Source organism: Melospiza melodia, chromosome 2 (assembly GCF_035770615.1).
Source record: "Melospiza melodia melodia isolate bMelMel2 chromosome 2, bMelMel2.pri, whole genome shotgun sequence".
NCBI classification, from domain to species: Eukaryota; Metazoa; Chordata; class Aves; order Passeriformes; family Passerellidae; genus Melospiza; species Melospiza melodia.
The window spans coordinates 112,681,066-112,696,470 of record NC_086195.1 but is presented as its reverse complement, the minus strand read 5'-3'; the positions used below and the strand labels follow the sequence as shown (position 1 = coordinate 112,696,470).

At 43.0% G+C, this 15,405-nt stretch overlaps 1 protein-coding gene across 1 annotated transcript in view; it reads right to left on the bottom strand.

Moving 5' to 3' along the window:
• Positions 1–12,570, bottom strand: part of TM9SF2 (transmembrane 9 superfamily member 2) — a 28,262-nt gene extending 15,692 nt beyond the window's left edge. The window contains exons 1-5 of the mRNA XM_063149596.1: positions 12,413–12,570; positions 7,672–7,739; positions 6,514–6,607; positions 5,688–5,815; positions 1,417–1,546 (exon numbers count right to left, since the gene is read on the bottom strand). Coding sequence (XP_063005666.1) covers positions 1,417–1,546; positions 5,688–5,815; positions 6,514–6,607; positions 7,672–7,739; positions 12,413–12,544 — 552 coding nt within the window. The 5' untranslated portion in view covers positions 12,545–12,570. The remainder of the gene's footprint in view (positions 1–1,416; positions 1,547–5,687; positions 5,816–6,513; positions 6,608–7,671; positions 7,740–12,412) is intronic.
• Between the last annotated feature and the right edge of the window lie 2,835 nt (positions 12,571–15,405).

Sequence of the window (15,405 nt, the reverse complement as noted above, 5' to 3'; positions counted from 1 at the left end):
TGTGAGATACTGGAAATTATAAAGACAATAAGTGCCTTCTTGCATTAAAAACATAAGTTAGAAAAGTTAAGGCTAAGAACAGTCTAGTAAAATTGAAAAGTAGAAAAAATCATTTAAAATATTTAATATATATATATATTTATTAATCAATTTAACGGAAGATGTCCTATTTTATTTAAGTAACAACCTGAATAGATAACTAAGGGACAAGTTTTGTTATTAGAAGCATTTCACAAGCATCAGCTATTTTAAAACAAAGAGTCTATTTTTCAGAAATTAAACAGAACTTCCCAAGACGATGCAAATAAATGCTCTCTGTGGCAGAACCACCTTTGAAACCAAAGATGCACAGGGATGAAGAACAAGCAGCAGCTAAGAATGCTGAATGCAAACCTCAGGTGAAGGAAATATCACCCTGGAATTTAGTTAGCTTAAGAGGTTGTTAAACTCACAAGTAATTTAACAGCTATGTCTACTGAAGTTCAGTTAGAACCTCTAAAGTGTTCTATCCCCACCCTTTCTATAGAGCAGCCCCAGTTATAAGAATAGTTACATAAATGAAATGTTATTCTACAGTACATCAGTTATTTATTCAAAGGTTATTTTCCTTTAATTAAAAGCAAGCCTTAAAATAAGATTAAAATAATATTGCCAGATTACATATTTGATCATAAATGCATCCATTCACATGGAGATCCTGAAACCAACTGATTATGGAGGCAATTAAACAAAATTGGCAACCACAGAAATTGTTATCTTTGGTAAGATCTATTAAATAAAACCAATCATTTTGAAAAACCCCAAAAACCTATCCCAAGTTCTCAGTGACCTTGCCATGGAAGAGGTCTGTGGTAGTCAAAGACTTCCTGGACTTTCTGTTGTATTCTTATCTTATGCTTTCAGTGCACTTATCTGGATCTCCACCACATCAGTGCACTTATCTGGATCTCCACTATATGATCTATCACAAGAGAATCTTCTTCCATCAGCTCCCAGTTTTAGGAAAAGCAAACCTTCCAAAAGTACACAGAGGTACAAACACACCTATGCAAATCTGCTTCCACTGAAAACACCTCTATCCCAAAAGATGTCAAGTCCAAGCCTTCAAACATTTCCATTTCTTAGGCAATGAAGGATGACCTTTACCCTCCACATGTACTGAATATTATGCATGTTCACCCCCTGATCTTTTAGAGCTCTACTGTACTAAGAAGCATAAGAGACAAGGTTCTTAGGCTTAGATCAGGCTTTCAAATGGAGGTACTTGCAGAGACCAAAACACTCACCTATCTTTAGGCAACATGTGCTCTTAAAATAGCAAGGACTCACCATAGAAACGTGACACAGGAGAAATGCTAGTCTCTAAATTAGTAAGAAGTAATATATACTAAAAAATATATAATTGCATAAACATACATTAATAACACAGGCATCTTTTGGACGGCCATCTTCTGTAATGTAACAGCCAATAGGAAAACCAGGATTACAGAACCTCTGGCCATCTTCCACATCGTAACACCATGTCACAGGCATGTTGTCCACAATCCTGTAAATGACATAGTGACACTTCACCATTTTTCAAAATACACAGTGTAATGGAAACAAAACCAGATTAACATTAATCTACTTTGCTATATTCATTACTGGAATATTAACTACAAGAATAATACTACCCATGGAATTGCAATGATTGCCAATCCAAGTTCCAAACGAGTTACAAGCATGGAGCTCTTCAACTGAAACCACTCTATTCACTGCACTGCTTCATGAAGTCCCCATGCAAAAACAGCCCAAAGCCAAAAACTCACCCAGTCCAAATTTGTAACAACTTAACTTATTATTTTGTCTTTCAATAATGTCCAAAATAATCAAATTTGCTGAACCAGCTAAAATTGACAATTTCAAGTTTAAGACAAAACAAAAAAAAATTTTAAAAAGCCTACATCACAAATTATTAATTCTCCAGCTTCCTCATTGCCAAATACATTTTTCATAGCACTCTTAAAACTTCTTTTGCTATTTAAGAGAATTCCTAATAATTTCTCTCATTTATAGCTACCAAGGAGTGTGCAACATTTTAATTAGATGATTACCAAAAAATTGTAAGCCATCAAACAACTGTTTTTGTAAGAACTCCCATGTCTGAGGGACTCAGTGCCAGCTGGCTCCAACAGACTCCCTGCTGGCCAAGGCCAAGCCCATAAGTGACCATAGGCAACACCTCTGGGAAACAGATTAGGAAAGGGAGAAAAACCTCTTCACAACAGCATCTGCAGCTGGAGAGAGGAGTGGGAATATGTACAACTCTGCAGACACCAAGGTCAGTGGAGGAGGAGGGGGGAGAAATGCTCCCAGCACAGAAGCAGAGATTCCCCAGCAGCCTGTAGTGCAGCCCATGGTGAGTCAGGCTGTCACCCTGCAGCCCATGGAGGACCACAGGCAGCAGATACCTGCTTGCAGCCCATGGAGAACCCCACATCACAGCAGGTGGAGGTGCCCTGAAGAAGGCTGTGATCCATGGGAGACTCACACTGGAACAGGCTCCTGGCAGGACCTGTGGCCCCACGGAAAGATGAGGCCACTCTACAGCAGGTTTGCCAGGACCTGTGAATCCATGGGAGACCCACACCTGGAGCAGCCTCTTCTTAAAGGACTGCATCCCATGGAAGGGACCCCCCACTGGAGCAGTTCCTGAAGAGCTGCAGCCCATGGGAAGGACTTGCACTGGGGAAGTTCATTAAAAACTCCTCCATGGGAGCAACCCCACACTAGAGCAAGGGCAGTGTGTGGAGAGTCCTGATCCTGAGGAGGAAGGAGTGGCAGAGACAACGTGGGATGAACTGACCACAATCCCCATTCCCTGTGCCCCTGTGCAAAGTAGGTGGTGAAAACTGCAAGTGAAGTTGAGCCTGGGAAGAAGGGAGTGGTGGGGAGAAGGAGTTGTAAGCTTTGGGTTTATTTCCCAATACCCTTCTCTCATTTGGCTGCTAATAAATTAAACTGAATTCCTCAATTTGAGTCAGTTTTGCCCATGACAGTAGTTGATGAGTGATCTCTCCCTACACTTATCTTGACCTTTTTGCAACATTTTCCCTCCTCTGTCCACTTGAGGAGGGAAGTGACAAAGCAGCTTTGGTGGGCACCTGGTGTCCAGCCAGGCTCAACCCACCACACAGCTGGACTCAATGATTTTAGAGATCTTCTCCAACTCAATCAATTCTGTGCTTGTATATTTGAAATTTTATCTCCATTATGTATGCTAGAGAGATTGCTTGCTTTTGTTAGTGTTTTCATCTCCTAATCAAAACAAGACAACATTAACATATTGCAAGTAAGTTTGGTTTGGATAAAAGCTTTCCTTTGCATCTATGCAGCAAAGACATCCTGAGCTGCCTTCAAGCAGCAGCAGCAGCAATGCCAGAGCAAACTGGTAGTTTAAGAAGCAAATCATTTTTCACAGCTAATCTTCAAATTTAAAATGACTTGAAGAGATTATACATGTGGAGCAAATATGCTATTCAACAGTGTTCTTATATGTCTCTCAAGAACATCTGGTGATGAACATTGTCAGCCAAGATATCAGTATAGCTGTTGAGTACAATTCAGTATGTCAATTCCTAATCTTATTAAGTGGCTTTCTAAACCTTAGAAGTATTTTGCACCATCTGTGTTCCCCAGGAATTTTATGATAAATTGAAGCTGGATAATAACCCTCTACTGAATCCTCACTTATGATACCTTGTTCATCCCTGTACAACATACCTCTGTACCATACTCCTGGAGCATGCATCATTAATCACAAAATCCAGCCACGGCCACGTTGTGAAGCTGTGGCTAAGGAGGACTAACAGACATAACCAAGGATTTTTCACTGGTCCCTAAGTTTTAGGGCAGTGGGCAGGAAAAAAAATATAGTAAAAATGCAATTAAAAGAATTAAGAAATAACCTAGAATTCAAGGGAAGTTTTCACACTGAAAAACAGAATTATGTCTTACTTAAACCTCTACTTGAATACACTAAGTATATTTTTAAACAATTTAATCTACAGGGAAAAAAACCCCAAAACCAGTCTGAAGTACTTTTTTGTATGATTAATTTTACACAGTTCTGTTTCAGCTTCTATCACCTTAAGTTATGGGCTTTTCTAAAAAAATTAACTACTTTCAAGCTTTGTAGTCTTGGGAAGCTATTTTTAAGTTACACACCAAAACATACACAACCTTTTATAGCTGAGTCTTTTATGCCAGACTCACATGCATTACTGAAATTCAAAGTGGTGCAAATATTACAAACAAATGCAGTATTTAAGAGGAATATAATCAAGTCCAGCATGTTTGAAGCTCCACTTGTTTTAGCATTAGGCATATACACTTCAAATCCTTGCAAAAGTAGCTGTACATTTCAGAGTTTTTTTAAGGCCTCCTTGTTCACCTACCTGAACACATGACTCTTGCCTGTGAACCCTTCGGACATAACCTATCAAATTCCTACTACACTCATTTTCAAGAGGCTCCCAGAACATTTACATCAGTGAACCACAGTTTATCCCCACAAAGGGATATCCCATATCAGTTCTTGAGAGCAGTAGAAAATGCACTTGTTGCCTTTCCAGCTGTTTCAAAATTGAAGGAATGGAACATAACATTACAGAAAAACAGTTAATGACAGTGGCAACATTCAACCTGCATTTTTACTAAAATACCCAAAAAGTTTAAATCCAAATAGATGAAGACCAACACATTTGTTCCCATAAAGCAGGAGGCCCATATGTGCAATTAGAGCATACCTATGAGTGACATCAATTAATGATGCTCATGCATTCCTTGCTAAGACATGCCTCAGGAACTCATGCCCAAGTTGTTCCTTCTATTCTTGCACCTGAAAGCTGCCATTGGCAGAGCCTGCCAACACATCAAGCACTAAATAAACACTGATAACATGGCTAGGACATTTCCAGTGCCAAGACTGAGCCTGCTGATAAACATTTCACGGGTCTTGGATGTGGGTGCAGTGTTGGGAAACTGAGTATCTGCCTGAGATTCAGCACACTCATTCAGCCTTGCCCCACCCTTAACACACGCCCCACCCTTGCCCATCTGACAAGGATTCAATGTCAGAGCTCAAGGTCAATCAGATGGTTACAGAGAGGCCCAGAGAACAGGAAAGGACCAAGCCTTTATGCATTCCTCAAAATTATTTAATTAATTAGTTTTCATTGGCCACCTTTCCCTTCCACATCCATAGAAGAGAAACAAACATTGCATAAAAGAACTGTTGATCCTGTCTCCTGGACACAGCAATTCAAGGTGAGCGCAAGGGCTCTCAAGGAAAACAAAGATAACATAGCAAAAGAATAAAGGTCCTGTAAAACTTTTCTCAAGCTAAGGTAGGACTAACTTCCACATTTACAGGTGAAAAAAGCAGCAGTATCTTACAGTAAGCACAAAGCTTTGCGTTTAGAAACAGATTCATTTCCATTGCTCCTAATGCCTATCCTTCAAGTGAAGGAATTCTTTTTTATGGAGACGACAAACAATATAACATTTTATGTAAAAGCAGAAGGGGAAGAAATTAGGTGCACATATCTATTGTTCCATCTATTCACTTGCAAATACAAAAGTATAAACTAAATTATCACCAACATACTACACTAACCAATCTATGAATTTTAGACTTACCAACTTACCAGTGATGTTGATAATTCAGTAGCATACTTTTTTTCAAAAAGTCTAATTTCTGTTTGTCTTCTGGCTTTGTGGTATCATATGTTTTTGTACAAACAGTTTTACAGGTCTCCTTCTTGTTGAATGTGAACTAAGAAAAATGAAAGACTCATGAGCAAAAATGTTGTAACAAATGGTCTTATTTCAGTACATAACAATTTATCCCATACATTTCATTGCCTATACTATTATAATGAAAACACCTAACAAATTACTGAGACTAGGTACATCAACCCTCCAGAGGAGGTTTTTATACTGGTGTGTGCTCTAAACCCTTCCTGTGCTCACTGCAGGAGCCCTCCAGCAAGAGCTCCTTGTTTCTGACTAGCACACATTTTCTGCCATGATTTACCAGATAAGTGATCTGACCTCTCAGCAGCCATGCTGTCACAGGCAGCTTCAACTGGAAGCTTTCTCTCCAACTACCTCTGTAGAAGAGCATGTGAGAGCTTCAGTCAGCAGGACAGACCAGCAAGCTAACACCATTTATAATTCTTCCATTTTATGGCTGCAATATTTTCAGATCTGGTTCTAAGAAGCAGGAGTGCTGAGCAGCAATAATCAGGTTTTGTCAGATCCCAAAGAGAGAAGATAACCTGCACAGCACTTCAGGCTATAGCCCCACAATGCAGAGCACACAGTTACAATTAGGTTAAACTGACAGATTTTTATCGTGTGGAATTTCAGATGCTGAAGCTTTCTCAGATAAAGCCATTGTGAAAATCATCTTCAAGATTCTGATCTCCTTTGGTTACATTTGAATGCACACATTACTGACAGAAAACGAACCCTGTAAGGAGATGGTTCTATCCTCTCCCCAAACAAGACTTGGCCAAGGTTTTCAGATGGACGCTTCTTTCCTTCTGCTTGACAAAAGTCAAACCTGAATTAGAGAAAAGATACAAAAATGAATAAAATATTCTCAGCTGCAAATAATGTTCCCAAATCAACATGTTAATCACAAGTGAAGGAGCTATACACCTTTCCCTGTAGACAACAATTTCTTCATTTAACCTGTGAGGTGTGAAAATCACTATCCTGGTTTGAGAATAAACCAGATGAAACAGAACCAACACTGAAGTCTCTTCATCAGCTATCTCAGAACAGTGTAGCATAAGTTTCTTTGAGTAATTAGAAGTTTCCTATTTGAACATTATACACAAGAATTAAATCTTCATCTAGAGTTTAATAATGACTCTCAGAAAAAAAGCATGCAGACCAGATTCCAGAATTTGAGGGAAAATAAAAATAAAAAAGACAGAGACAGCTCCCTTACAACAAACACTATTAAACGGTTATTACAGTTTTATTCACCAACACATTTAATAGCACATCCTCCACATTTTTCCAATCTATTTTTAAATATATCACAATAATGTTCTTTAAAGTGTAGACATAACTGATGCTTAAGCTCTTCAATATTAACAGTCAAAATACTATTTATAGCAAAAACTTTCCATAGTTGTACCAGGCACTGATACATTTAGCGCACTCCTATGGATGTGTACAAAGAAAACATTTAACACCTCATTAAGATAATCGATGGGATGTTCGCACCTCATTACCACTTTAACTCATCTGGCAGCGGCTACTAAAGACAGAGGTAATACTTTGATCTACAGTGACAACTGATGCAGTAAAGTATCATATATTTATACACACAGATTTTAACCTTAAGTTACACTACAACAGCGATTCAACCTGCATGAGGGCCTATAAATCCATGCACTGAAGTTATGAGCAGAAAACTGAGAAAAAGGAAGGAATGTAGGCATCCATCTGCTCACTGAAAATTCTGTATTTGTAAACTTATGTTAGCAAAATAAATAGCCATGCCTCAGTGGCACACTGCTGTAAGAAGTAGTACATAATACTATAAGGTAAATGAAATCCATCTTTTTGGAAGAACTGACAATTCAAACGGCACAAATGGTACCATATACTTACGCAGTGTATTCGTAGGGGAGCACAGACTCCACTGAGTCAAGCCTGTTCACAAACAGCTCGATTCCAGACTGAAAGAGCAGAGATAATCAGCAGTTACATTTAAAGCACTCCTTCAACTCCCATGGATATACAAAAATAGGTTTGTTAGAATAAGGTTAAGGAAAGTGAAAATGTAAGATTTGTGTAATGGTACATCTTGATGTGTAATGAACTGTATCTGCTGGGAGCACAAGTAAGGCACTATCTAACCATCACAAAAGCAGCGGCCACATGACAAAAACACTTAAAGGCTAACATAACCATTCCAATTACAAGATAGCAGGAAATCATGCACAAAAATAATATCATTAGCACAGCTGCCAGTGTTTGAGTTTAATGTACCAAGTCATATTAGTTATCATCACAACTTCTGTGTAATAGAAGTCTTAAAAGAACATGAAGGAAAGTGCAGATGAGACCAGTACTTCTCCCTGTAATTAAGGATGCTCGACAATTTTATATGTGTAGTAACTATAAACTGAACTATGATCATTTAAACAATGCATTCAGACTGATATATTTTAAGTTTAAACAGAATCTCTTTTCAAAGAGAAGGCAAGGATACCCACATTTACCTTCCTATAGAAGTTTTTCACTAACTCTATCAATTCGAGTAAGAACCTGAAATTCAGTCTACTGTGGTTTCAGACTAGTTTAATCAATATACATTAATTACAGATGGGCTACTCCACTTCTGTTGAAAGGGACAGGACTCTCACTCTTCCCTCTTAGTCTCAAAATCCCTTCCCTTATTCTAGTCTTGCAGTTCCAATAAAATTCAAATGTTTGCCATACACTGCTTTTGGCAGTTATCTGCTTGCACAGTAAACCAATCTAATGGACTTAAACACCAAAAGACTTAAACAAAAAAAATTTGAAGAGCAGTTCTTAGTATCACAGCAGGCTGTCCTCACTTCAGCTGGGATAGAATTTACTTCTTAGTAGCTGGCACATTGCTGTGTTTTGTATTCAATGAGCGAATGATGTGATAACACACTGAAGTTTTACTTGTGGCTAGGCAGTGCTTACCCTGAGTCAAGGACTTCCCAGTTTCCCATGCTCGGCCAGCACAGAGGTGCACAAAAAGCTGGAAGGGAGCATGGCCAGGAGAAGCTGACCTGAACTGGCCAAGAGGCCTCTCCATACCATGGAATGCCACACTCAGAATATAAACTGGGAGGGCTGGCTGGAAGGGGATGATCACTGCTCTGAGATGGGCTGGGCATCCATCAGTGGGTGGTGACCAATTGTATTGTGCAACTTGTTTTGCCTGGATTTCATGCCCCCTCTCTCTCTCTCTCTCTCTCTCTCCTTTTCATTAAAATTGTTATTACTTTTTCTATCATTAGTAGTATGAGTATATTTTTTTTCAATTAAACTGTTCTTATTTCAACCCACAAGTTATTTTTTCCCCCATTTCTCCTCACCATCTCACTGGGGTCAGCAGGGAACACACAGTTGTGTGGTTCTTAGTTGCCAGCTAGGGTTAAACCACAACACAAGCTGAGCTGCCTTACTGTGTAATCAGACAAAAGCTGAAGGGCAAAACAAAGGTGAATGCCCTCAAGAGCAAACCCTCTCCCTTTCAACAGCAAGCCATCTATTTTCTTACCAACAGAGGAGCATTTCCTCCCTATGAAAACTCACTCAAGTTTAGCCAAATCAAGAAATTCTGGAGGAAAAGAAAAGCCAGAAATGTTGACATGTATCTGTAGCTCAGATACTTCAGTTGGGTACCGTGTTTTACTGATATAACTTAGCTGTCCATGTGCAAGTCAGGACGCAGTCCTGGGAGCCACAGAAGTTCTGTGAGCTGTTAGCATAACCCACTAAATGAAGACACACCTTCAGGCTCAGCTCTCCCCTGCCCTAAGCCATGCAGACCTGCTGCTCACCTCTGGGTAGCCTATGCTTGCCATAACTCTGTAAGTCACTTCAACTCCCAAACACAACAGGAAACTAGACTGGCAAAAAGTTGGATAGTTTCCTGCCATGTTAAGCTCAAAAGCACAACAAGTAACAGAGCTGAGTCAATGCAGAGGACAGGAACACATTGCCCAGGGGAAGGCAGCAATGAAATCTCTCACTCTCAGCAGCAGCAGGGACTTAGACTGCCTCAGCTGGCCACAGAACCGTGGCCTTAAATTAGCTACTTTTATCAGAGAAGATTTACTGAATGCTGCAATTTTTCCTAAGAATTATATGCATTACTGCAGATCAGCACATTTGATAAACCATTTCCATACAACACCAAACCCTTTTTGGAGCAGTCAGGATTTTTAAAAACTGAGTAAGGATTCTTAATCTTTAGGCAAGAATTACTATTTCAGTCTGCATAGATCCCATTCCATTTCTGATGATTTTCTTACCAAAACCAGAAGAAGCAGCCAAACTGAGCTTGCCCAAGCAGATTGGCAGGAAACTTGAATAACGGGGGAAAGCCACAGGTCTCACTGCTCTTAGCTACGTGCCCTGTAAACACCTCATCCCACCTCACCAACACAGGACAGGAGATCACAGGGATCATAACAGACAAATAGTAGGTACTGAGATCTGGCATGTGGATCGAAATCCTCAGGCAGAGGAAAATGCACTGAGATTGCAATAAACTGTGATAACTGCAAGAAACCTGTCCAAGGAAGCTTCATTTTATCCACTTACATAAATATGATACAGCAATAACGCAATCATATTTTGTTCCTCCTTACCAGGAACCAGAGTACATTCAGCTGCAGACTACATGGAGAGAATCAGATGTGAAGAGTGCTTTAGACTTCTCCATATGCCTATGTCTAATGTGGAAACTGCTAAGAGGTGGCTAATTGCAGAAAGAATTTTTGCACTACTGCAGCTGTTGAGGTGTTCAGCTGCCTGCTGGTGATACATTTAAATTACCCTAGTACCTCATGTCACATTTATTAAATGATAAAATCTAAGGAGAAGACAAACATTTTGTATGTGTTTTATGAGGAATAAAAATGCAGAGATATCTGAGAGAGATTACCCCATAAGTGTCTCAGATTGGTTACAAAATACAGTAGGCTATAAGGTCCACCTGACTTAAAAAAAAAAAAAATCTGCCTTCTACAAGCTTAAAACAGGAATAATCCAAACATTGCCATGTTTTTCAGGGATGTTGTGAAAAAACACAAACTGCAGCTTGAAAGCTTAAGCCTGTATTTGAAAAAAACCCATTCCTTACGAGGGTGGTGCAGCACTCTAACAGGTCACCCAGGGAGGAGATGGCTACTCCATGCTTGGATGCTTCCAAAGCCTGCTTAAACAAAGGTAGAGCTGAGTTGATCTAACGTTGACAAGAGTGGTGTTTTCTGTCCTCTCATGCTCCACACTCATGAGGCTGCAGTATGTGACCTGCTGAGGTCACTTCCAAACACCATTTCTGTGGTCCTATAAAAGAATGTCCACAGGACTACAACTGAACAGCCTTCATTGTGTGCTTGGCTTATTCCCAGCTCAGCTGATTCAGGACAGCAGAAGGATAAAGTCAGCACATGGTATTTTCCAAAAGCATACAGTTTTAAGGAAGCTCTTATTCTGAAGAATTATGAACCAGTGTTTCATGCAAGGCAGAAGCTGAGAGCTCAGAAAGTGCAAGACAGCCGCTTTCTACAGTAGTAAGACCGTGGATCATAAAACTGATTAGCCTTGAACTTTCTCATTCAAGTATTAAAGCACAGTCTGCTGTAATTTCCATCACAGCAGCAGGAAACAACTTCAAAAGGTGCCCCAAAGGAGCAAAGACAATTTTTCATCAGAGGAGATTTGCATTAATGCTCCCCACCGATATCCTTACAAATGAGTTACTTGGTTATGCAAACTTTGCTTGTCCCTTCTGCAGACATGAAGGTAAGTTTAAGCTTCACTTGACACTCCGGGCCCTGGCAGCCCCTACACTCCAGGTTCCTGCAGCCAGGAAGACACAGCAAGGAAAGTGTTACGGGATGTTTACTTTGGTATCTGCTCCAGCCACCAGCTGCTCGCTCCTGCCAAGAATCACACACACACCCCTCGGCATGACCTGTCACTGCCATCCTTACTTGCTGCAGCTTCCTGCAGGGATTTGAAAGGACCCAAGCGAAAACCGGCCGGAGCTTCCTACTTTGCTACTTGCCCGACGTGGCCGTAAGTCACAGGATGAGCCGACAGCTCTCTCCTTCCCTCGCAGGGATCGTGGTCACTTCCCAGCCAGGCCGGAGCAGAGCCAGGCAAGCACCTCTCCATTCCGCTGGGTCCTCTGTCTCATCAATTTCCGTTTCAAGGAGCAATGGTCATAAACTAAATTACAAGAAGTTTCACCTCCACACGAAGAGGAACTTCTTTACGCTGAGGGTGACAGAGCACTGGAACAGGCTGCCCAGAGGGTCACGGAGTCTCCCCCTCTGGAGACATTTACACGCGGTCCTGTCACCCACTCCCGGTGACCCTGCCTTGGCAGGGGGGTTGGACCGGGTGTCTCCAGAGGTCCCTTCCAACCCTAACAATTCTGTGAGCAACTTGAGCACAGCGGGAAAGGAACCACGCTCGGAGCCCCGGCAGCCCCAGCCCCGGTACGGCACGGCCCGGCGGCTCCAGACCCTCGGGACAAACTCCACTACGCAGCCCCGCGGCAGGGGGACAACACCCAGGCCGCGCCGCGCCCGGGCGGCCTCGGGGGCCTCCCATCAGCGCCCCCCGGGCTCACCTTGCACTCGGGCTTCTCCTTGCCGGCCTCGCAGAAGTTGACGGGCGCCAGGCCCGGCAGGTAGAAGGCGGCGGCGGGCGCGGTGGCCGCCGCCAGCGCGGCAGCGATGAGGAGAAGCGGCCGCAGAGCCATGTCCGGCCGGGGGAGCGCGGGGCGGGGGCCGGCGGGGCCGGGGTCGCTGGGCGGCTGCGGGGCCGCGGCTCCGTCTCTCGCCCCCCGCGCGCGCCCTGACGCGGCAGCGCCGCTTCCGGCTCCCCCCTCGCGCGCGCGCGACACGTCGTCACCCGCCGCGCGCGGGGCCGCCAGACCGAGCGCCGAGGGGGGGGCGGGGCCGGCGCGCGCGTTCGCTTCCGGGGTGTCTCGCGCCCCCGTTGCCACGGCAGCGCGGCCCTGCCCGCCCCGAGCGGCTCGAGCGGCGGGGGGGCGGGAATGCGTGAGGGGAGCCCGGGGAGCGGGGTCTGGGCTCCTCCGTACGAGAGAGACCGGAGCTCCTGGAGTGGGTCCAGCGCGGGGTGAGACAAAGATGATCCAGGAAATGGAACATCTCCCCTCTTACCAGGACAGGCTGAGAGGGCTGGGCCTGCTCAGCCCCGGGAGGAGACGGCTGGGACGGGAGCTCATCCATGTTTATCAGTGTCGAAGGGAGGGTGTCCAAGGATGGAGCCAGGCCGTGCTCGGTGGTGCCGAGCAATAGAACGAGAGAAATCGGGCAGAGACCGGTGCACGGGAAGTTCCACCTGAACGTGAGGATGAACTTCTGTACTGTCCGAGTGACCGAGCACGGGAACAGCCTGCCCGGAGAGGCTGCGGAGTCTCCCTCACTGGAGATACCCGAGAACTGCCCGGACATAATCCTGTGCCGTGTGCTCTGGGGTGACCCTGCCTGAGCAGGGAGGTTGGACCAGATTGTCCCACTGTGGTCCCTTGCAACCTGTCCCATTCAGCGATTGTGTGCATGTCCACAGGTGATAGACAGGAATGGTGCGCAGCTGCCATTTGGGACCCCCGCACCTGGGCAGTCAATCCCAGCAAAGCCTGGCTCCGCTGATCCCAGTCAGGCTGCACTGCCTTCATGCCTGTCTTGCAGTCCTTGCTTTTTTAAAAATACATTTTGTCTTTTTAAAATAAATTTTGTATTCTAAAAAATAAATTATAATTTTTTTTAAAAATAAATTTTGACTGGTTTTTTTTTTTATTTTTTGTGTTTTTTTCTTAATTCTCAAGGGTTTCACTGGGAAGAGGGTCCTGCCATGCCCAGCCCCTGTTACCAGCACCCTTGAATTCCCAATCATTTTCTGTTCGTTCAAGAGTTCCTAAGTGAGGAAGGGGTTATTAGAATATAAAGTTAATTTCAAAGCCCTGAAACAAAACAGGAGCTTCTTCTAGATGCAGCAGAATATGGTTGTTATTGGCAAGGAGAGGGGTGAGGCTTTTTTTTAAACAAAAATATGAAAAATTGTATGCAAAATACAATCTCTTTAAAATAGAAAATCCAGTCTTTATTCCTCACTTCTCCTCCCATGGGTTCTTGTGGGGAATTAATGACTGACACAGCTAGGCAGGGAGCAATCACCCCTGAAGGCTGAGTGGCTTCCAGACTCAGGTGTCCTGTGACCATGGCATGACACTGCCCATACCAGACTCAGAGCAAACATCATCCCTGTCTGGTTTTGGTCTTTTTAATTCTCGTGGGTTTTGAGTTTTTTGATTCTCATGGGTGGACAACTCTTCACGGTTTTCAAACTGAATTCTTGGGGTGAGGCATACTGCTGGCTGAGTGGAGCTGGGGAAGAGGGCAGGCAGACAGACAGACAGACAGATGTTAGCTGTGGTGGCTGTCTGTTGCAGCTGAGCATTCAGAACAATCTCTGTCCTCATTCTCTCCACGTCATCAATGGCTGCTGTCATATAGCACTGGTAAAAATCTACTGGAAAAAATCCCCTCCAAAAAACCCCCACCCATATAAGACAGGCAGACATAAAAAGTCTGTTTTGATAATGTAGGAGAGGACATTGCTCAGATTATCATTTTATCTTTCCTTACTTCCTAAAGCATTCCATCCATTTGGGTTTGTGCGGCTTCAGAAACTCCAAACAACACCCTCTCATGAAAAACTATTTTTGTAAATGCTGCAGCATTTTCACTAATTGCCTTGGTTCTCACAACACCTTTTATTTCATTTCTGCTGTTCATTACAGGGCTCAGGGGTCACACCTGTTGATCACACAGTCCTGCAGTAGCCAAAGTGTCTAGGGCAGGGTGAAGCTTCAGGTGGGTCAATTCACACAGCATCTGACCAGATACAGGATTGAGCATCTAAGCACCTAGATCACCGAACACAGTCCTTAGGCAAGGTTATTTTAACAAATGTGTATGAATTTTCAGCATTACACAAGCCATTCTTCAAGTTTGAGATGAATGCATGGTAATTTATAGCATATACATTAGATATTTTTGAACTCTCCCTATATTTAAAATATAAGCTGTTCATCTACCTTTCTCATTCCAATTCCTGCTTGTCTCATCCTGCAGATATCCTAAGAGCACAATTATAAGATCAAGCCTTATGACAAGCACAGCTGGAGAAGAAATCCCAGTTGCCTCTTTTTATTTAAAATTACTCATGGTTAGGATAATCAGGTTGTAAATGACCCAAGTTCAGTTGCTTTTCTGCCACAAGGGAGTTCAAATGTATCTCCCATTTCCCAGGTTAATATTCCAAGCAAATTACTTTTGTGGGCCTAATTCCATTCCTTTGCATGAGAGAATATTTAAAAGCCTTTGCCCATCTAACCCTCCTCTTCCTTGAGAACGCTCCAGAAGCTGCGCCAGGAGTAGGAGTTGTGGTGTGTGCATCGATGCTTTTGTAGCTGCTTCAGTCTCCCCCCTTGCTCTGCCTTCGTGACTGCAAAACCTGCTGACTCAGAGCTATTTTAAGGAGTGCTCTGCCAGTCAGTCCAGACAGCATTTCTGTGCATGTGGAGCCATATGC